The 23,427-nt window shown below is 41.3% G+C and overlaps 2 protein-coding genes and 1 long non-coding RNA gene across 4 annotated transcripts in view; 2 read left to right on the forward strand and 1 right to left on the reverse strand.

Annotated features, from left to right (window-relative positions):
* LOC143358944 (uncharacterized) overlaps nt 1-23,427 on the forward strand; it is a 321,603-nt gene that overhangs the window by 172,637 nt on the left and 125,539 nt on the right. The window lies entirely within an intron of this gene.
* Nucleotides 1,169-17,427, forward strand: LOC143358605 (uncharacterized). Its single transcript, XM_076795877.1, has 3 exons — nt 1,169-2,024; nt 8,001-8,457; nt 12,850-17,427. The coding sequence occupies exons 2-3, from the start codon at nt 8,239-8,241 to the stop codon at nt 13,723-13,725; spliced, it is 1,095 nt and encodes a 364-aa protein (XP_076651992.1). The 5' UTR covers nt 1,169-2,024; nt 8,001-8,238; the 3' UTR covers nt 13,726-17,427.
* LOC143359169 (uncharacterized) lies at nt 5,967-22,816 on the reverse strand. The gene is made up of 2 exons (XR_013083074.1): nt 22,646-22,816; nt 5,967-6,098 (listed from the first exon to the last, which is right to left on the reverse strand). It is a non-coding gene; the product is annotated as an uncharacterized LOC143359169 (long non-coding RNA).

Below are 23,427 nucleotides of genomic sequence, written 5' to 3' on the forward strand. Positions count from 1 at the left end.
TGGATATAAGTATTTTATATTCAGTTATTAAATATCTAACTTTCAAATTAAAGTCAGTATTAATTACGACGATTTTTAATAACGTTTCGTTTATTTTGACAATCCCTTGCCATCAAAAAATGCGTTAGTCAACAACCAAGTGTTAGTACCAATGTTTATTGGCACTCAATCTACTCAGTAATTGGTCATGAAGTTAAATTACTATATCATAAACAAAAGAGTTTCTCCATTTAATAGTACGTACTAAAAGTATTCCCAAGAGAGTAGAATTCTTCCGAGAATCACTACAATAAATTTGTATATCGATTTCATAAGTAACATCACATTGTTACATCATATAATAGCAAAATTTATTTAACAACATCCGATAGAAACACCGCAAAAACAGAATTCCACAATACTACGAAATACAGAATTCTTCTGAAAAGTACAAGAATAAACCCTCAGAATAAACATTAACAAAAGCCCCTCAAACATCCATAACCCTTCTAAAAATTCTAGGAACACACCTTTAAACCACAATCACAAATTGTCACGCTACAAAGGAACAAATCACATTATTTACCAACATACAACAAACGAATCCATCAAAATTCCCTAAAATCTCCAAATAAAAAATTACAACATGGTAACCTCTCGCATTACACCATTCAAGATCCACCACCAAGCCCTCTAATCAACCCATGGCCCCCAATTACGAAAAACCCCCTGCACATTCCCACATTCAAAGCATCCACCTGAAATCGTTTACCCAAAGAACCCATCAAAATCGGACAGCATAAACCAACGAAACCCAGCATTCAGTGGCTCATCTGCCAATCCTGCGTGCGTGTCCGGCTGGAGCATCGTCACCAACAGGTCCAAATCATCGACTTTCAATGCCTAACGAAAGCAATGTTAACAAACCGGTGATTTGACGACACAGGAGGCAAAACGGTGCGACGACGGAGCCACGCAGACCGCTGGAAGACCTAACCGTGGCGGGGAATTGGGGTGGGGAGAGCGTGGAGGGGGCAGGCGCCGCCCACTCGAGCCGTGCGTCGAGTACGGCGCTGTGGGCGTGGCCGTTGCGAGCCAACCGCGTGGCAGACGGTGCCAGGGCCGTCGGGGCGGGGGGGAGACAGGCGCATCGGTAGTGTGGGTATCGTTCGAGCGCAGTGTCCCTGGAGACGCGGCGCTGGTTGCTCGATTTTCCTATTCCTTTCCGGTTTTTCTCGGTTTCCGGCCGCGTGCGTTTCCCCGTCGTCCTTGGACGCGATCCTCGCCGAGGACAACCAACAGAAGCCTGATTCAGTGCCCACAATTCAGCCCCGAAAAATCTGAAAGTGCAAATTACCAGCGAACATTGACAACCGTCAAAGTTCCGAAGATTTTCGTTGAATCCTGAGGATTGTACATTTCGAGGACCACGGGGGTTGCGTATTTCATGAACCTTGGGGCTGCAGACTCGCCAAGGACACGCCTTCTTTTGCTCGGACCCCGTGCTGTGTGTATCTAGTGGGCAATCGTAGTTTCCACGAGGATGGGATCGAAGTGGACGGCGTTCCATCAAGTTTGAACGAGTTTGACCAAGTTTAACCAAGTTTGGCCGAGTTTGACGAAGTTCGAGGCTGTTTGGGGACCAAGTTGAGACAGTTATCGTGGAGTTTCGGGACTCCGCGAGTACAAATCCGAGCCCCAGGGTCAGTTCTCGACGGTTCAGTGAGGTTGGACAGAGTTTGAGGTGGAGTTTGAAGGAGTTTGAGGGTGTTCGCGGCGTCTGGAGACTCCCAATGCAATTGGCTTCTGTTCGATGAGGTTTGCGGGCAGCAGGAGGACTGTATCGTGATGTTTGGGTCGGTTTGAAAAGGTTGGAAGCGACGGTGAGCGTTATAGTGATCCAAGGACGAGACTCCGGCTGGAAAAAAAAAAAGGTTTATGAGACTCGCCGGGCCGGCAGTTCGCAGTAGAACGAGATTCAGTGAGTCGGCTGCTGGGGATAACTTGCGGGAACGAGTTCCGAAGAATTCCTCCCGACACGGCAGGTAGGTGCGGGTTAACTTAATAACCGGCCGGGACTTGTTTCGCGGCGATTAGCCGGCGCGTCTCACAGCGAAGCATGATTAAAAGCCCGGGCGATTTGCATCCGCAAACAGAACCGGACGGATCGTGACGAACAATCAATCATTCGTCGACTCGGTGGATTAATGACCGATGAACGACGTCGCCAGGTAACTTTCCGCGACCGGAAAACCGTGTGGACGCCGCTCGCGGTGGCCGGGTCGGTTGCGACCCGGGCTCGAAAACCGTTTCCAACGATTGTATCAATTTAGTGGGGACGTTTCGCACGATGGAAAGAGTATTTGGTCGGCCTAACCGAAGTACCTTAAAAGATGGTTAAACCTGAGATAATCGATCTTTTCGAAAAATGGCGGATTGGCATGTTTGAATCTTATGATTGCTGGATCTGGTGATTATATCGAATGAATGGGAGCATTGAGAGCGACAGAAAGACTATTAATAATAAATGAATCCACGAGAAGTACCCTAAAAATTGGGTTTAATCCTGCATGATTATTCTTCCGAAACACTATTAATATTAATTACGGTGGGTCTGTGGGAAGTACCTGAAAAAATAGATTCGATGCTGCGCAATCGATTTTTTTTATAAAAATGAAGGGTGACATATTTGAATTTTGTGATATTAAACAATCCTCTTGCACTATGAATTGCTGTTGTTTTTTTTTTTTTAAGTATTCTACTTAATTAATTCGAAAAGGAATACAGCTTTTTGATTTTGTTCATCCATTTTTGTAACACACGACGCATAAATTGATTAACTTCGTGTTTCTAATTAGCGTCGTTTGATTGCATTGATTTATGGTCGTCTAGCGTTAGGAAAAATGATAAATGAAGCCGCGAGGTTATCGATTGAATGACATCATCGATTGCAACGTTCTGGAAAAGAGGTTTAATTAATACGATGATTAGCACGTTTGCAGAGGAGGTTCTCCGTGGGTCTTCCATGTAAATGTTAATGATTCTTGAATTTTTATCGGTTTGTTTATACGTTGAGGCACAAATGACTCGTATGATCGACCAACTCCGCGTCCGTCGGAGACTATTGAGGATTATGGCTACGGTGCTTGGCGGGACATGAACGGAGAAATTGATGGCATGATCGTTTTGATTACGAATGAATGAAATTTTGTGTGTTGTAAAATTAATTTATGAGATTTTTGTGAAGTAATAATGTCGATGATGGGATTAATGAGTTATGGGAGCTACTGGCTTCTGATTATGAGAACGAGAATGAGAGGGCCGTGTTTATTTATATTTGGATGAATTTTATGGGAATCTTGTGCATTTGTAACGATAATATTCTCACAGTGAGAATATTAATTGTTAATATTTTTATTCATAATTAGACCGTGGGTTTCGTGTATTTTCATGACAAAAATTATCAGTCTACATTTAAAACAGAAAAACGATTAAATGTTAATATTTATTCATGAGTACTACTGTGGTTTTTATGCACTCATTACGAAAATGTATGTGCGAAATGTAATAGAGTAAAAAGTTTAAGAAATTAGCGGAATTATTCAAGAAAAGAATGAGACGTATGGCTACTGTTTGCAATTAATGCGTAATAGTTTTATTTTCCACAAAGATTCGCAGTCTGTTTGTACTGTAACGAATGTTGCAATTAGTGTGTGTCAAGATAAGGAAATTTATTCAATGATTTTTCACGAAACAGTCTGTATAATATTAGAATTTGTTAAATAGGAAATCTGAAACCAGTTATTTTGACTGGTCTGGTAAACTTGGCGTTAAATTGCATAAATGTTGATATAGTAACAAGTGCAGTAGACAGTTCCGAGTGTGTAATTACTATGCCAGTATTTTTAAAGGAATTTTGGTCATCCTGGACACCTGTAATGCAAATCATAGTTTTTTACCGTTTCCGTTGGGAAACTGCGTTTTATGATACTGCAGTCAAATGAACTGGTTATTTAAATAACATAGTCACATAAGCTAGTTATTTCATTACTGCAGTCAAACAGAACTATGCGTAAAAAGTTTGCATACAATTGAGTGAATAATAGCTTCTGGAGGATATGTTAACGATTAATAAAAAGCAGTTATGATAGCAATACGTATCTTATATTAAATTACAAATTAATTGAAAAATTTCGAAAATGGTTTTACTTCCAGTGAAAATTTCTTTGACATTTTCACAAATGAATTAGAGGGGTGGGGGTTGATTTGACTCTTCTATAATGAATTGAAGTGCAAAGAATTGCTTTTTATTTAATCAAAGATATTTGCGACGATTTAAAAATGAAATTTGATCAAGCTCACGGATTGGTTGTTTTCTATTAAGTTTGTGGTGGTGTTCAGCGATCAATGCGATTCCAAATCGCATCGAGAGCACGATGAACTAATTGGTGCATTAAGTAGAGTCCAATTAATGCATAGAAATTCGCAACGGTCCATTTTTTTCCGCGGTACGTGATGTTGCAAAAACGAGGTCGTCACTCGTGCGATTCGTCACAGTTTTTCGCCGTATTGTTTGAACCTGGTGCACGGAACCCGTTTCCGGTTGATGACAGCTTTTTAAAAGGACTCAAAACGCCCTGAATAATCGTAAACGTCACCACTCGTCGTTACCCTAAACGATTTTATACGAAGGCTCGCTGAGATCGTCCGACTGATTGCTGTTTTATAACAATTACCTCTTTAGTGCCAATAAACAACTCTCGGAAATGCGAGGACACGCTAAATCTGACAATTTAACAATTTACATAAACATTTGCACTCTAAAAATGGTCGGGGGTCATTTAAATCTTCGAACTTTTAGATAAACAAATTTTAAAACATTATTGATTCGATTAATTGGCTCAGAAATTCAATTTACATAGACATTTGCAGTTTAAAAATAGTCAGGGATTATTTAATATCTAAATCTTCAAGTTCTCGGCTAAACAAATATTAAAAATCATCAATTTAAACTTCTTTGGTCATACGATTATCCTCGGATTATTTTAAATCACTATAAAACTGAGTATTAAATAATTAGAACATGTAGAATAATTTTTACAACATTAAAACCGATTCTTCAAACTTCTCGTTGATAATACAGGAAAGATACCTGCTAGCAATGTCATGTTTATTAAATATTACAGAACAGATGCTAACAATTTTTTATTTTATTAGTAAAAAAATGTGTAGATTCATATAAATTGGTCTAATAGTTGTTGAGAATGTGAATTGAGTGAATTTTAATTATTGAATAGTTTGGATCAACTTAAAATTGAAAAATAAAGAGGAAAATGATTTCTACTGTGGGCCTAAATTAAAAAGGGATTAGGTTTCCCTTCAGTAGTCTATAATGTGTTTTGTGTGTGTGTGTGTGTGTGTATCTACACACGGTGTCAGTCTTTGTTGACCTACTTCAGCGAAAGACTCGCACAGGCAGCCGAGTTAAAACCGGATATTCAGTTTATAAGGGTCCCTATCTCCTGGCCGACCCTATCTTCGCCTAACATAACCTAATCTGCTTTAAATCTGACCTCTGCGTAACTTATCCTGACATAATCCTTTCAGGCTACCGAAGGGATTACGCGGTTTAGGCGAATGCTGTCCGAGTGTTCGAACAAATCCATCACGCAACTATTCGACCATTATCTTCTGATAATAAAACAATCCTTCACAAATCTTCAGTGATATAACATTACACTATTATTTATAAAACAAATATGAACTCTAAATCGAGCACTTTTATTTTATTATAATTGAGGATAATAAATACGTCATTCAATGATTCAATAATTTTTTAAGGACCAAAAATTAACAACTGAAGACTTCCAACGATCCCTTTTTCATTAACAACAGCAATTACTAACGTAACTTATTAAATTATCTCGAGTAGCATGATTTAATAACATCAGTAGAGGCGTTACAAAAAATTCGTCAGTAAAATGTTAGTTGTGTAAATGTTAATCGATATGTCAGAGTTATTATCCGTCGCATAGTCCTCGCGACTGCAATACATTCCCCTCTTTTTCCAATATGGCGGCCGCATTTTGCATCAGCTGATCGCAGAAGTGTTCGACCATCTGAAACAAGTAAACCAATATTTATTTACAACGCGGACATAATAATTTAGCTCACAAAATGTACCAAATTCGTTAAAAATCTGCTTTACTTTCTAATTCGCAAGATTCTACTCGAGCTTCGCTCGATATTCAAGATGGCGGAATTGAAACCTAAATCAAGATCAATTTACTACGAGCGCCCATCAATTCACCTTACTACAGTTTACGAAATAAACCAATTTCAATTTGCAAGCATATCATTTTACAATATTCGAGCTCCGCTTAATATCCAAGATGGCCGACTTCTGCGATTAATCGTGCACAAATAAACACCGCGGCACGCACGAGTACAGTTAAACAATCATTAATTGAACGAAGCGGAACTCGTTTTTTCCGTGTTTTCGGCCACTTCATTGCATTTACAAGCGCACCGATATAGAAATTACGGGCCCTGGAACGTACAATTCAGGAACATGATTTGTGAGAAATAATGTGCACAGAGTGTGTCAGTTGCCAATTATCGTGTCAGTCACTGGCAACAGCCGTTTCCATCGGCGGCGTCGTCGAAACGACCGATGGTCGAGAGGAACGATTTCACATGCATGCTTTTTTCTTGCGCGCTCACAATTTTCTTTTTTTTTTCACATTACTATACTCCTGAAATTAATAATTATCATTCTCCCTCCAGCTTTCCCCAATTCTCCGGGATTTTTTTTTCGAAACTTTGTAAGCTTGTTTGTATACGCTCGGCCTACATTCGCGTGAATTTTTATACGTTTTCACCGTTAAAATTATAGTGATTGTCTTCCGAAGAAGCTGAGAGGTTCGGATCATATTTTCAGGAGAAGCAACAAAAATGATTGAAAATTGTTTGAGTTTGCGGTGTACCGTCTACAGGGTGTCCCAAGAATGTTGTATTTTCTTGGAAGGGGCGATCCCTGACGCCATTCCAGAAGTAATATAAGATTTTTAAATTGTTTATGTACTGTTAAAGAGGTACAAAAACATACACAAAAATTTCAAACATGTAAGTTTACCCAATGCTCCCCCAAAAAATCGTCAAAGCTGAAAGTGCCATTTTATGTAAGAAGAGATTTGATTCAAGTCACTTCAAATAGCTGATAGGCGTTTGTTGCAGATCATTGTTGGCCTAAACGAATGATATACTCGGGACAGATCGGATAATAAAGACCTTGGAAATTGGTGAAGCTATAAAACCATGGCCCCCGTCGTTAATCGGAATGGTGTTAGGTTTCCCATAAAATGATGACGGTGCCGACCTAAGCGGACCAACCCTCGTGAATTTTATTAGGCGTTTGTCAGTCTGTCGCATAATAAACGTCACAATTTTCCCGCATGTCTCATTTTGTCAATTTTTAATTTGTTTGGCAGAAAGTGTTCACTATCTGACCATTTGTAACAAATGTCGCGTGTTTATGTACAAAACGTCCATTATCTGATCATTCTCAACATGTTTGCTGCAAACATTATTTTTTCCATTTTTAATATATCTGGTACAAAATGTTCATCGTTTGACCATTTTTACCATATTCCATACGAAATGTTCACTATCTTGCCGTTTTTAATGTAATTCGTAGGAAGTCTTAACTACCTTGTACATTATTAATATATTTGATACGAAGTGCTCATTGTTCGACCATTTTTACCATACTTCGTACAAAGTGCTCGCTGTCTGACCATTTTTATATTTTTTCTTAGAAAGTGTTCGCTATTATGTCCATTTTTAATTGGAACAGAATGTCGGACTGCTTGACCATTTTTACCATATTTGGTCCAACTAATATGAAACAAACTTTCAACCCCAAAAGTCCCCAAAAATGACCAAAATTACCATTTGCTATCTCAATCGCCTCTTAAAGCGACCTGAAATAAAAAGAATGGAAACAATTACTATGATTCCAGGCCACAGGATGTCGCAGGGCCCATCGCCAAGTGTTAAAATGTCCCTGCGCAATTCCAAGTGATCAAGCTCACGGTCCTCGTCAATTCAACGATCGTTTCGAGGTGATCGATTGAAATGCGATGAGAAAATGTGACGGAAATCCGTGCTCGACGCGAATCAACGTCGACGAGCAGACCGGAGGCCGTCCAACCGGAAGTGATCTAGTTGTAAGGCGAAGAATAAGAAGAGGTGCGAAAGATGCCTCGACCGTCGAGGGACACCTACGGCGACCAGAAGCCGCCCTACTCGTACATCTCGTTGACAGCGATGGCGATCTGGTCGTCCAGGGACAAGATGCTACCTTTGGCAGAGATCTACAAGTTTATCGCGGACCGGTTCCCCTACTATCGGAAGGACACGAGAAGATGGCAGAATTCGCTGAGGCACAATCTGTCTTTTAATGACTGCTTCATCAAGGTTTGTCAGATCTTTGTTGATTTATCGACGAGGGGAGCGCGTGCGGTAGAATGTGCCGGTTCGATTCTGTGTCAATATTTGCTGTACGAGTTGTTGGGGAGCTGATAGATTGGGCGAGATCCAGCATAATCTATCAGTTACGATTTTTAATCTGTCATTCGGGTAATTGATGGTTAGGGAGATTCTGAGTTGGAGAGCTTTCTACTGTTCTGCGGATGGGCTTCAATCTGTTTTAATCTATCCAATCTATGCCACGATGTGGATCTTTATATTTACCGTTTGATTCTGTTGGATGTTGCAAACAGATTTCCAATTTGTTTCGTTTCTTTTGGATCGGGTTTCAAGCAAGCTTGGACATTAATCTAGCTTAATCTATCTAGTCTATGCCACGATGTGTATCTTTTTATTTACGGTTTGATTCTGTTGGATGTTGCAAATAGATTTCCAATTTGTTTCCTTTCTTTCGGATTGGTTTTCAAGCGAGCTTGGACGTTCATCTGCCTTAATCTATCTAATCTATGCCACGATGTGTATCTTTTTATTTACGGTTTGATTCTGTTGGTTGTTGCAAATAGATTTCCAATTTGTTTGGTTTCTTTCGGATTGGTTTTCAAGCAAGCTATGTTAATCTATCTCAATCTATCCAATCTCTGTGTCGATTAGTATTCTTTCGTTCTGTGTTTGGATCAATAGATAATTGCAAGTAGATTTCCAATTTGGTTGGCTTCTTTCCGTTTAATTTTCTCGCGAGAATGAGTGTTAGTCTATCTTAATCTATAAAATGATTGATATGTAGGTTTATATTGTTTTGTTTCTATCCGTTTGAGAAAGTTTTTCTCAAATAAAGTGCTGCTTTGATGATTTTCTTTTATCTAGTTCACACGGAGACTAGATGTCAATTTATCTCTCTCTCTCTCTCTCTCTCTCTGTCGATTTTTGTTCCCTTATTCTTACTTTGTATTTAATTCATTCAGTACTTGGGAATAGATTTTTATTTTGTTTGGTTTCTTTTGGCTTGAATTTCGAGTGAATGTTAATCTATCTTAATCTATTCGGAATTTACTACGTTGGCTTGGGAACCTCACAAATAGAATTCTGTTTCGGCAGTCTATTTTTTGTAATCGGTCACCTTAATCTACCAAAGACTGCAGATAGATGCAGGATCTAGCTAGTAATTTCCTGTTCATTTAGTTTTTAGTATAGTAGATTATAGTCGCCTATCTATCAGTATTCAGTTATTTCGTCAATACTTTCCCACGGATGTTATCTCATTCTTGTTCTCTTGTTTAATCTATCGAAGAGAATAAAAATTACAAAGATTGTAAAATAAAAAATTTAAAGTTGAAGTGAATTTAAAATTTTGGAGTACTCAAGTACAATTTAACGAATTGTGCGAAACGAAAAGTTCATCTATTTGTAAATCGGTGGTTTAGTGAAAATGCAACCGTCCGTTTTCGCCGAGACTATTAAAGATGGCCGACAAAATTTGGTCGCATGTTAGAAGCCATTAGTCTTTCTCACGACAGTTGGGGTTCTTGACCCTCTAATAGGCTAAAGAAAAGCATGTCTCCGATATTAATCGTCCGGAACTCGGATATTTTTTTATTCATTTTTTGAGATTCCAAGATTGTGTAAAAATTATTTTCCATTTTGCAGGTATTTAGTACCGATTAAAAGTGATTAATTATTACGTAATGCTATTTAACGATTACGTTCCTCTTGAACTAATACTTGGATAACAAAGCTAGGTCTCCGATGCCATCGTAAACAAAAATATTAGGAAACAATGGCGATGATACAGAGAGGGGGCGTAATTCTTTTCCGCTTAGTAACCGCGCGATCGAAGCGTTGATAAAGAAAGTGGGAACATGATTGATGGATCACGATTCTTCCTCTCTAACTTGAAGTCATTGTTTACACGCTGCACCTAAAAACCATCCAAGCCACGAGGCAGTCGATTCTCACGTTTTTCTGGCTGTTCAAATAACAAAATGGAGGTTTTCTGTTTCTCAAAATTTTCATGTTTTCAAATTGATCTCACGAAAATTATTTTACCTAACACTTTTTTTGTAAAAGAAAATTGCAGTAAAAAGTTTGAAGTAAACTTGTGCTTCGCCATTGAAATGTACGATTCATTTTAAGAGAGCATAAAATTACTTGGGAAAACTAAGAATTAATACACGATAATTTCCAGCAGACCCGGTAGATAAATCAGCGACCTCGAGTTAAATGTCAACGGAATCTCTCATCTAAACTATCCTAAACGTGTTCTTTTTTCGTCAGTTTATCTGCTATCTGTGTTATCGATCCAAAAAAAAGCTCCACAACGCATAATTTCCGGCAGTCAATAAGAAACGCCGCCATTTTGGGCGGCTCGATGTGTACTATGTATTTATACATGTTCACTTTCACTTTAAAACGCAGGCAAACGAAACGGACACATAATTCGATAAAATCTACACGCTCAAGTACGAAGTTCCATTTGTAGAATGCAATTTGTCCAAGATCGTATCGCGTACGCGTGCAAAAACCCAACGAGAGAATTTTAATCCACCGATATTTATTAGTCGGAAGTATTTTAATCGTTTCGATGAAACGCCGTTCGTTAATTAGTCGTTTTTCCGTTTTCCAATTTGCAATTGTAGATCTTCCGTCGATTGAAATTAAAATTACGCTTGATACCATCTTGCGGATCGCATGATGGACGTGAAAATTCTGTAAGCAATAATTTATTGCTTTTCGAGTGGATACGGAGCTACGGAAATTGTTTTTCCGAAAGTATCTGCTTATTTGTCCGAACGAATTGCAGCCATCGATGATTTATTTAAATGAAGCGAAATATGCTGAAAAAAGGACAATATGGATAAATAATTTTTATTACAAAAAAATGATAAATAAATATCCAAGCTTTCTGCTCCTTGGTAAATAAATTGAAAAATAAATTTTAATCGATTCTGTACGAAGCCTGAAATCTTTGAAAGTATAAATTAATAAATAGACACTTATCGTATTAAAAACGTTGAACGTCATCAGTTTTGACAATTTTGTGTTATAATTTTTAATTATAATTTTTCTTGTATTATAACTGACAATTCGAGGTTCGATGTTAATGTTCTGAAGCATTTGTATCGGAAAGTTTGTGTATAAGCTTTGTGTGCAAACTTTGAGTATGCGCCTGTGGATAAGTGTCCGAGTGGCAAGCGTGATGCATAGAATCAGCAGTATTGATTCGCGATAGCAATTAGTGCACGCATCGAATCGCGGGTAACGCAGAGAAACGCGTATCGCGCGCACGCGAATGGAAACTTTGCGAGCGGAAAGTATAAGCAAGGAAGAAAATAGAAGACAAAACAATTTCGTGATCCTTCTTCCGCGAGGCGATCGTGTTCCTCATCGATTTAGGTCGAGGCAGGTGCGAAACAGATGGTCGGGGGCTATAGCGTAGAGCAAAAACCGATGCAGTATTGTGGCATTACGCACCCGAGTCGTTTCTCGCTCCTCGAATTCAATTTTCTCGTTCCTTAAAAACCAATTGACCTCCCCCACTTTTACTCTTCCGTCTGTATTTTCGAAACGATATTTCATTCCGTTCTGGCAAACGCGATCCACGTTATACGACAATACTTGTCTCTTGTCTCAAGTCTCTATACTCTTCCTAACACGGTTTTTGGTGTTTTACAAAATATTAATGCAAAGTTTTACAAAGTTTAGACGGCTTATAGTACTCGCGACATTTTTCCGATTAAAAAGAGTCCAAACACGACGTAATTCAAAACATATTTGCTCCTTCAATTCACGATTTAATGGAACCTCTATTATCCGAACCGATGATATCTTAATTATATGCGAACCCCATTATTATATACAGTTCAATCGAAAGAAATTCAAAAGTTGAATCTTATTCTTACTCTTATTCTTACTTTTACTCTTTGCAATGCTGTTTTTTTTTTTGTTTAATTTTACGAAAAATATTAACAACAAATTCTCAATTATTATTCGCGACATTTTTCCGATTAAAATGAGCCCAAACACGATACAATTCGGGGCATAATTATTTGTTCCATCATCCAAACACTCGTGTTCTACTGACCAGTTCGGATAATCGAGGTTCCACGCTATCGTGGATTAAACGAGTACAAATGGCCGTAATGGTATCGTGTTTGGACTCATTTTAATCGGAAAAATGTGACGAATAGGTCGGTCGAAGTTTCGGTCAAATAAGTGCAATGTAAAAAATGGTCCGCTGATCAGCTCATAAGAATTTGAGTGTAAAGCGACCACGACACCAACCCCAAAAAGAGCCTGCGCCACCGATCCCCCAAAATCCCTCGAACCTTGGACCTTCACAGACACCTTTGGCAACCCAACTGCACCCGTACCGTTTAATTCCAGGTGCCTCGGGGTCCTCACCGTCCAGGGAAGGGGGCCTACTGGGCCCTGCACCCAGCGGCGCTGTCGATGTTCGAGAACGGGTCTCTGCTGCGTCGCCGGAAGCGTTTCAAGCTGCACAAGCCCGACAAAGAGTTGCTAAAATCGGAACTGCAAGCCCTGGCGTCAGCCATGCCGCCTCCGCACTCGGAATCATCGCCGGTCCTCTCGATAAACCCGAGCGTCCAGTCGAGCAGCTTGACGGTAGCTAACCTGTACCGTCTCCGGGACGATCTTCTTCGCTGGGAGCTTCAGGAACACCGTCAAACGATCACCTCCGGTGGGAACAGCTCCCCAGGGTTCCCGACACCGGAGCCCGGGTCCAGTTACTACCTTCTCTCGCCGGAAGTTCGACAGAGACTGGCTGGCACCGACGAGATCCTGCGCAGCTACGACAGCAGCAACCTTTTGCAGACCGGGAACTGGAGCTTCCCGGGATTCCAGGTGTCCCCCTACGTCTCCCAGCTATCCTACTTCCAGACCGAGCTGCCGGACAGCAGACAGATCTGTCCAGCGACCGCGGATGCCAACGTACCATCGGTGAAAGCAGAGCCCAGGAGCTTCGTGGACGTTGCCAGGAGCTCGGCCGCCGACGAATCCAAAATGGCACCCACATGTCTCTCCATGGACCCCCTGCCCAGCCAGACCACCATACAACCGGAGCTCAAGAAGAAGAAGAAACCGTTCACCATCGAGAACATCATGGCCCCCGACGACGAACAGATTTCCAGGAACTTGGAGGACAAGAGGGGCCATCTTCTTGCACCGAGACCACTCTACGCCGCTGGATTCCCCTTCGGGCTGGCCGCCGCGAAGGTACCCTATGAAACTGCCACCTGAATCTCGTAATTTAGGCACCTGTGATCAAGGGACTCGTTGCGAGACTTGGCCCGTGTGTGTTTCTCGTGTGGTTCAGCTGGGGTTTCGATGGGAACGCGGGTTCTTCGGTGGACCGACATGGCGGCACTTCCGGTCGACGATGAGGTAACGGGTCTGCTTCCGGGCCGAGTGTCAGTGTTCTTCGGGCATGATCGAGGATGTGTCAGTTTTGTAGACAGTGATCGGATCAGAGTGGACTCTTTTCGATGGTTGGGTTGTTCGAGTTCTGAGGTTAGGGAATATTGTGTTCTACGGGAGTTGCTGAAGGTGCATAGTTGATGAAGAGTGCAGGAAGACTTGGAGAATAGGTATAGCTGGTTGAGAAGTCTGAGCCCGGTTTTGAGGTTAGGGGACATTGATAGGGAGTATTCTGTCTTGTATGGGTTGCTGAAGATGTATAGTTGATGAAGAGATGATGAAGAATCGATGGAAAGGTGTGGTTTGCTGATGAAGTACTTGGCCAGTCTGATATTTTAGCTACTGGGAGCTAGTTCATGGTCTTTTGAATGATGTTTAACAGCTGTTTTCCCAAAATGTTGATTTTGCATGAAATTGGCAATAGAAAATTATTAAGTGGCATTAGTCATTGGGTGTTAATAGGCTTGCAGTAGCTGAAATGTTCATCGACCAAGTCATTCAGAGACACAGTTTGACTGCAGTGACAGCTTCAATATTAATTTAACCTCGTCAAAGACATGAAGAACATTTCAAGGTCACTTCAGAGGAAACTTCATGGTCATATGTATGGATCTAGTTACGCCTTGAATCATTGCAAAATTATCCTAAGTCAGCAAGACAAATTGAAGCTAAAAAAGAATTGTATGGACGGATTTACAATATTTTAAACAATTCAAACACTTAATAATTGTCTTTTTGCATTGAAACATTAGTCCCGAATCAGAAATGAAAAATGAACAGGCTGGAGTTAAGAGGTTGAAGTTGAAATTGAAGAAATTGAGGAAGACTGAGGACACTCGGCCCAGGCCCAGGATTTTGTCGAAAACTGTTTTTTTTTTTGTACTCGTGGGAACGCTTGATGATGTCCTCGGCTGCGTGGATGTACATAAAAGTAATTCAGTATTTATCTATCGAGCGTAGACCGAACGTTCGTATGTTCGTGTGTTTTTTGTTTTTCTAGAGACGTAAATATTGTACGTACGTTCCTCGAATTGCCGGCTTTCTCTTCGAATCTGGAATATTCGAAAGTTCGCCCTTCCATTAACCGGCCGATCTTTGCTACACAGTAAGAAAAAGATAGCCCTCTCCTCTCTTTTCTTGGCGTAATTTAATAAATAGCTTTCTCTTAGAGCGTACTCGAGAGGATCGACGACCATCGAAACGTAACAATGCTAACTGGTAACTCGAAGGGAGCTGATTTTTTCTGTGGCGTGCGAGCAATTGATCCGCCATTCTGTTCTCTATTTGGTAACACGAAATTTCCAAACCGGCAAAAATTTATGCAATTTTCAGATTTTAGTTTCAGATTAGTGGAGATTTACATTTCAATTTGAAAGGAAAATGGCGGATTACTCTTTGGTGCAGTAATTTATAAGCGTACGAGCGTATAATCCGCCATTTTGCGTTTCGTTCAGTAGTATACAATTTCCAGATGAGTAATTGAAATTTGAATTTGTAACAGTGAGGAAATGACGGATCATTCTCCGGTACGCTATCATGATAACGCAAAGGATGATGAGAAGTGATAGATAAAGGTATAAAACGATAAATTGAATATAATAATATATTTAAAGTTTAGTAACATATTTAACGAACGGAAACACGGACATTTCTCTTGTGACGTTGCATTGCGTGCACGTTTCCCAACGAAGAAATATAGGACAGTGAAAATATGGAATCATGGTCGAAAGCGCGGGAATATTTGAATATTTGAATGTTCGAAGCGAGTTCGAAGTTTAAACACGTCTGACAATACACAGTGAATTCTCCATCGTCCAAAAGAAATTAATGGAAGTTAACCATTTGTACAGTTTCGTACAAATTTTTCGTAGAAAGAATTGTTTATAGATCAAAGTGAGACATAACACAGGCGCCGTTCTGGTATTATGTCACAGTGTTGAACAATAGTGGTTTCACTGTGCTAAAGATACGGTAAAAACATTGCAAAATTGACAGCAAACAATTCCTATGCAAAAAGACTCTCGAGAAACAAATTCCTCGAGCATTGTAACAATATTTGAGGTTATGTAACACGCGGTAAGAGTACTTAAATTGTATACCGATCGCGGAAAACGACGAGAAAAGTGAAGTTTACTTGACAGACAGTTAAAGATACTCAAGAAAACCGCAAGATGCGTAAAGAAGCATTAAAAACGAATTATTAGAGGTACAGTCGTAGGAAAAAGTATTCGTCAAATATTATCTTCCACTTTAACATTATTTGTCTGCAGTTAAAAATGATTTTAATCGATCTGTATTTTAATGCAAAATTGAGAGTTTGAAGAATAGTCTGCAGTTCTCATACTGTGCATACTTTCGTCGACGACTGTACCCGCGAACGATTGCAAGCACTCGAAACTTGAGAATTCACTGTGAGAATCGACATGCTGGTAATTACATATTATGTATGTATACTTGTAGCACCTAATAGTCACTCTATCATCCCCCATAGGTAATTGTATAATTTATAGTTGGACCACCTGTTCAACTATACCGAATACGAAGACAGTGGCAAAATTCTTTACACAAATAAGATCCCCTTTCGTTTTGTGTAAAATAATATATGTATGTAGATTTTGAAATTTTGTACATTATTTTATAGAGAATATACCGCAGGAAGTATTGAATCGAGTCAGAAATAATTTTCATGACTGACGACGACATAAAATGGCACAGACTCGAAACGGACTGTACCTTTCCGATTTTCAAGATGGCGGACACAGCATTGCAAGGCAGCCATTGTTCCAATGTTCCGGAAAATAAGATAACTATTAAGGGGAATAATTATTCAACTTGGAAAGAGGAACATGAAAACTATATGCGACTGTTAATAACCCAGAAATAAAGTTAACATTGGTTAATGAACTTTTTCTACAATTTTGGTATTGCTTGCATTTTTTGACGACAATACCGGTAAAATAAAACAGAAATTGTTTGACAAAGTCAGCAATGGCTTCAAAGGCCACGAATGTCGATTTTTTACTTTACCTTCAACAAAATCTCGATTTTTCGTTATAAAAAAATGTTTGTAGAAAATTGTACGAATAAGTTTGCTCGAAGAGTGTCGGAATTTATACAACGAATGTTTATATCTGCCTGTAAAATGATTTTCTTAAATAAGATTGCTTGCGACTCCGTCGTATACATATGAGAACGATCCGCGAATGACTTACGAATGATCTGCAAGCGCAATATAATTAATGTACTCGATCGTACTCACACGAAGACGCCCGTAACTGTAAACATTGCTTCGTGGTTAAATAAATTATTGTATATACCTGAGAAAACTGCGTCGCTCTCTGTATCCCTCCCGTCTCCAAAAATTGTGACCGTCATTTTGGCAATGCAAGTAATTTTCAATTTTTCATCGAATCCATAACAATACATAAACCAGAAGTATTAGAATAACATAATTCTAAATTCAAAGATATTAATTAAACGCGATTCTTTGTACCTAAAAATTACCCCGGTAATAAATTAAAATAATTATTTATACTTATGTACATTTATTTGAAAGCCTTTCACTGTTTTCCGACTCTGTTCGCAGCCATGTTGAACGAAGTGGCGCGAAAACCCAAGAAATTCGAACGTACACCGTTGAAATCACAAACACCACACTGCCCGTAGAATTCATAAATTACAAAACCCCAAAAATAAACATCATCGATCCAGAAAGAAACCCAATTACAACAACGACACGAAGATTACAGAGTATCTTCAACAAGATTTGACTTCTATGTTGCAACGCCATCGGCGGTTTTAATTATTTCCTGGAGTAGTTTACGATCGCGTTAATTGTAAAACAAGAAGCCGACAAGAACGGGTGGGTTATTCGAGAAAAGTGTTAAATGAAATTCAGTTAATCAAGATCCCGCTTGATCGGGAAATTGCACGTTTCAAATTCGCGCGAGGGGTTGTCAATATCAAGAGAGCCCTCCGTCTTGTTCACGTCAAGATCCGGAACTTTTCTCTTTTGCGGGAACGTTAGAGGGATTCGGGCTTGTCAAGCTCGCGAGCCATGATTGGCGAAGCATTACACACAGTTATTATAGGTATAGTAACAGCTATTGCATCGACGAGCAACGTCAGCGACGCGGCGCGGCGCGGAGATGTATTGGCACGGCGGCGTATTGTGTCGGCGAATCTCCTTTGAACTCGGCTATTTGCGCAGATTTCTGCACAAAAGTTCGCGATCCGTTAATTGTCCGCAACGACAGCCTCAATGGAAGCCGCTTTTCAAATTTTTTATCCGGTCTATCGGATGATTTACAATGCGATCATCATTTCTTTTCCGGTGATTAAGTTACCATCGCGTTGACGTGTAATTCGTTCAGTTTGATTGACGTAATTTATTGTAAATACTTGCTTATAGTGTTGGGAATAGGTTCATCAGCTGTTACATGTCTCTCCTGTTTCTGCATGGAAATTATGTTATTTCTGAGTTGAAGAATGGTCGGGACGTAACAATGTACAGATGAATTGAATAATAGAACAGAGTACAAACGAATTGGTGCTTGAAAAAATGAAAAAAGGGAAGAAGAAGAGGTGAAAAGCGTGAAACGTGGAAAACACGATGTCGGGATAGTTCTCGTAATCGGTCGATTGAATCGCGAGATAATTAATACGGAATAACTGAGCAGAACTATCGAAGAACTGGAACACAGGTAGAAGAAGAGGTCCAGGAGAGAAAGAGAGAGAACAAGGGGAGCAAGGGAGAGTGAGTGGGAGCATGAGAGAGGGGGGAAGAGAGAGAGAGAGAGAGGGGGGAAGATAGAGAGAAAAAAGAAATTCTTCCTTTATGGCGTTTAATGGGATTCTTCGCACTTCGGCCGGGCCTCCGACAAAGGGCCAATTTTGGTTCGGGCCAACAGGACCTCCTACCAAATTAGAAAGCCCCGGATGATTTATCGGCGAAGGATATTAAATTAGACGGAATTTCGAACTGGAAAGTAGCAAGCTCGTACTTTTTCGCTTAATAGCAATAATTGCCCGGCCACGGCGAAACATTGGAAGCATTTTTAATACCTTATTTACGAGCCCGCCGAGCGAATTCCTGGCGAACGTTCTTCTTTGCGAACCGGTTCACCGGAAATTTCGAGCTTTGAATATCGATCTTAACCGTCCTCTCCTCCGAACTTCAAAAATCACAAGCTTCCTCCGACAACAATGTCGAACGAAATGTGTTCCCGCATTCTAACGCAACGAATCACAGCTGCGCCCCGATAAACCTAATTTTGGAAATTTACCTCCCGTAAATAATGATTTTCTAAAATACTAAAATCATCTTCCTCACGGAATTAGATCAACGTGAAAGTCTCGAGCACTGAGCGAAAAGAAAAATGTGTATCAACCCCATACCACTTGCATAATTCAATGATTTGTTTGCAGCCTCGGGGGCTAGATTCGCGAACCCAATATGGCGTCTGTCGCGCTTCTAATATGGCGTTATTCGTGGCACAACATTGCCCACCAAAGGGCCCAATAGAGACGATATAAATGAAGAAAAGAAAAATGTGTATCAACCTCATACCACTTGCATAATTCAATTATTTGTTTGCAGCCTCTAGACTCGCGAATCCAATATGGCGTCTATCGCGCTTCTAATGTGGCGTCGTTCGTGGCACAAAATTGCCGACCAAAGGGGCCCAATGAAGACAATAAATGTCACCACTCTTCGCATCAATTTTACATTATTCTTCATACTTGTGTGTTTGAATACACTCTCAATAAACTTTCGCAGGACGCCGAGAAAATAAAATAAATTTCAATCTTTTGTTTGAATTGTGCTTTTGCATAAGCATAAGTTTTATTCTGCGCAAAGATCCGCACTCTGTTAATCACCGTGTTGGAATTAATTTTACCTCTGTCCCAACGCCCTCACAATTAGGAATCTGCGTTTTGCAATCGACGCGTAGAATTTTTATCTTACACAAAGATGCTCTACTAATAACTGCCTTTTCAGTATTGAATTTGTCCCAACGCTACCAGAATTTGTATTCGGCTCCTGATACAATTTTAGTCTTACGTAAAGATGCTCTCTGCTAATCGCTGTCTTTCAGTATAATTTTTGTAACAGTCCGCTGCCAGAATATCGCAGCAAAGCCCAGCGAAAGAAGATGAAGAGGCCACGAACACTCCGAAGATTGTGGGCTTCCGTGACGTCTCCAGCACACCATAAAAAGCCCCCGGGGGTTCCGAAGGGGTGTCAGGGAGACCACCAACGATCTCGTTTCGTTATTAAATCTGGAAGGTATCGAGATTACGGTATAATCGTATTGATAACAGCGGCGTATCCTCGTCCACGGAGGCCGTGTCCCCGACGGTTTCCCATTTGCGAGGACAAAGCCCCTTTTAAACCGTCGCCTTTGTGCTCTTAATTCGGTGCCGTGCGTGAAATCAACACGTTTTTCCACTTAATTCACGGACACGCCTGTTTCTCGCGCTTTCCTCTCTCTTTCTCTTTCTCGACCGCCGCGTCCCTGCGCCGCCGCCATTTTCTTTCTCCTCGGCTCTCCGCGGCTCCTCGTTTTTCTTCCTTTCCGACAGACTATTAAAGTTGCACTTTTGTATTCCAGGCTTTTCTGCCCCGATCAATGTACGCTTCCCGTTCTGCCTCCATCTGGGCCATCGTGACCGGCTAATTTTGAGCCCGATGAAAGGATTTTTGATCTTCAGGGTGGTCTACGGCAGCCTGAAGAACCAGCCGGGGATTATGCTCGCCGAGGAAAGCGATCTGTTCACTGATTTTTGTTGCGGAGGCAGCTCCTCTACTGCTGGACACTCGATTAAACAATTTTTCTTAAATAAACGAAAAATCCTTGTTCGACAACGAGGTAAAATTTTATTTACTGCGAGAAATTTGAAAACTGGATGGCCTTAATTTTTCGGACAGGGACTGTACCTTGAACCTTGACCCTGTACTGTCCGCGCCTCGCAAGAATTCTCGCGGGACGTCACAAGGACAAAGAGCACACACCGCCTACCGCCACCGTTGACGCTCCAGTAGTCCAATGCTCAAGCTTTGACGTCACACGCTGCATAGTATGTGCAACCGCTGTAGCCAATAGAGCAGCTAGAGGCGTGCCCGCTCTGACCAATCAGCCCCGTATTCCTTCCACGGGACTTCTTGCGCGGCACGCACAGTACATGAGAATGACATGAAATCACAAAAATTTGAAAACTAGACGGCGCTAATTGTTTGGCCAGGAACTGTACCTTGAACCTTGACCCTGTACAGTCCGCGCCTCGCAAGAATTCTCGCGGGACGTCACAAGGACAAAGAGGACACTCCGCCTACCGCCACCGTCGACGCTCCAGTAGTCCAATGCTCAAGCTGTGACGTCACACGCTGCATAGTATGTGCAACCGCTGTAGCCAATAGAGCAGCTAGAGGCGTGCCCGCTCTGACCAATCAGCCCCGTATTCCTTCCACGGGACTTCTTCCGCGGCACGCACAGTACATGAGAATGACATGAAATCACAAAAATTTGAAAACTAGACGGCGCTAATTGTTCGGCCAGGAACTGTACCTTGAACCTTGACCCTGTACTGTCCGCGCCTCGCAAGAATTCTCGCGGGACGTCACAAGGACAAAGAGGACACTCCGCCTACCGCCACCGTCGACGCTCCAGTAGTCCAATGCTCAAGCTGTGACGTCACACGCTGCATAGTATGTGCAACCGCTGTAGCCAATAGAGCAGTTAGAGGCGTGCCCTTTCCACTCCGACCAATCAGGCCCGCATTTCCACCACAGGATTTCTTGCGCGGCACGCACAGTACATGAGAATGACATGAAATCACAAAAATTCGAAAGCTAGAGCGAACGGGACACGAGCTGTCCGATCGCCTCCAAATTCAAGGCAGGCCGTTCTCTCGTCAAGTGACGCAATTTCGAAGGGAGGTGGGGGTAAGACGGGAAAAAATGCGAGAGATACGAGGAGACCTAGTCGACATCCGCCAGTCATCGAATCTCCCCGGCAACTGTCGAAACGCGTCCCTCGGCGATATCTCCGGGTGCCCTGAAATCGGACAAAGCGAGGTTCCCCGGGAGGCAATCTCGCGGTTTATTCGCTTCCATTCACCGTGCATCGCAGGCCATCGGATCATTCGGATCATTCAGCGGGTCCCGAGACAATCTCGCGGATGCTGTCGAGCAATCAATTTCGCGGGCAAACGGGTCCCGCGCGCCGCGCCGGGGGTAAATGCAAATCAACCCGGATCGCCGTGGAGCGAGCGAGAGCCACCGCCGGGAAAGAAGGAGGACGAAACCGGGATGAAAGGCGACTCCATTCTTCATCGTCTCGGGCCTGTATCAATCATCTAAACAGAAACTCTCGGTGAAGATCTCTCTGTTTTTCGCGCGGCTCGAGAAACAGAGACGAAGAGTAATAATGTCGGAAGAAAGGGAGAGAGAATGAGGAAAAAAAAAGAATGAGGAACAAGAGGTGGGGTGGAAGGGGAGGGGGAGGGGATGGATGGAAGAGGTGGAAGATGAAGAAGAGGAGTAGCTTTCGCGATCGTCGAGAGGCGGGTTCGAAGGTAGTCCTTTTATCAGGGTCTCGAGAGAGCGAACGCGAACGACGGCTCGTTAAGTCCGTGGCAGCGGTCTCGAGCTTACGCGGCCAGCAACCAAGCAACCAAGCAACCAAGCAACCGGCCAGACTGAGCTATAATGGCATAAATAATGACCGGTCTCGGTACTTACGCCCGTTTTCTTCCTGCCACTCGACGCACGACTCCGAGAGGCCTGCTTCGTCGTCTTCTTTGGCTTCTTTCGGCTCTTCTTCGAGGTCTTCAAGTTCTTCTTCTTCTTCTCCTCCTGCTTCTTCTTGTTCTTCTTGTTCTTCTTCTTCTTTATGCTATTACGTCGCTGCATTTTGATACACTAGACGAATATCGGGCTACTGTCACTGCGAAATTTCATTAACCAACCGGAATTAAGTCTTGACACTCAGGTGGGCCTTCAATGTGTAGGTTGAGAAATGATACTGTAGCATTTGTGCAAAATTGTGGGGTCTGTGGATTTTGCAGTTTGAGACGTTTGCAGATTGTGGAATTAAGAGATTATGCAATTTCAAGTTTAGGAAATTTGAAATTTGGGAATGGAGAAATGAAATTGGTAAAATTTCGAGTTGGAAAAATTTGGAGTTTGTGAAATTTTTGCGGTTTGTAAAATTTGGTATTTGCGAAGTTTGCAATCAGTAGAACTTAGAGTTTGCGAGATTCGGGTTTAGTAAAATTTGGAATTAGTGAAACTTGGAGTTTGTGAAATTTGGAGTTTGCAAAATTTGGAATCTATGATATTCGCAATCAGTGAAACTATGTGTTTGCGAAATTTAGGGTTAGCAAAATTTGCGATCAGTGAAATTTAGTTTGTGAAATTTGGAGTTGGGATTATTTGAGGTTTGCAAAATTTGGAATTTTCGAAATTTTCAATCATTGTAACTTAGAGTTTGTGAGACTTAGGGTTTGCAAAATTTGGAATAT

Source organism: Halictus rubicundus, chromosome 11 (genome assembly GCF_050948215.1).
Source record: "Halictus rubicundus isolate RS-2024b chromosome 11, iyHalRubi1_principal, whole genome shotgun sequence".
Classification (NCBI taxonomy): Eukaryota; Metazoa; Arthropoda; class Insecta; order Hymenoptera; family Halictidae; genus Halictus; species Halictus rubicundus.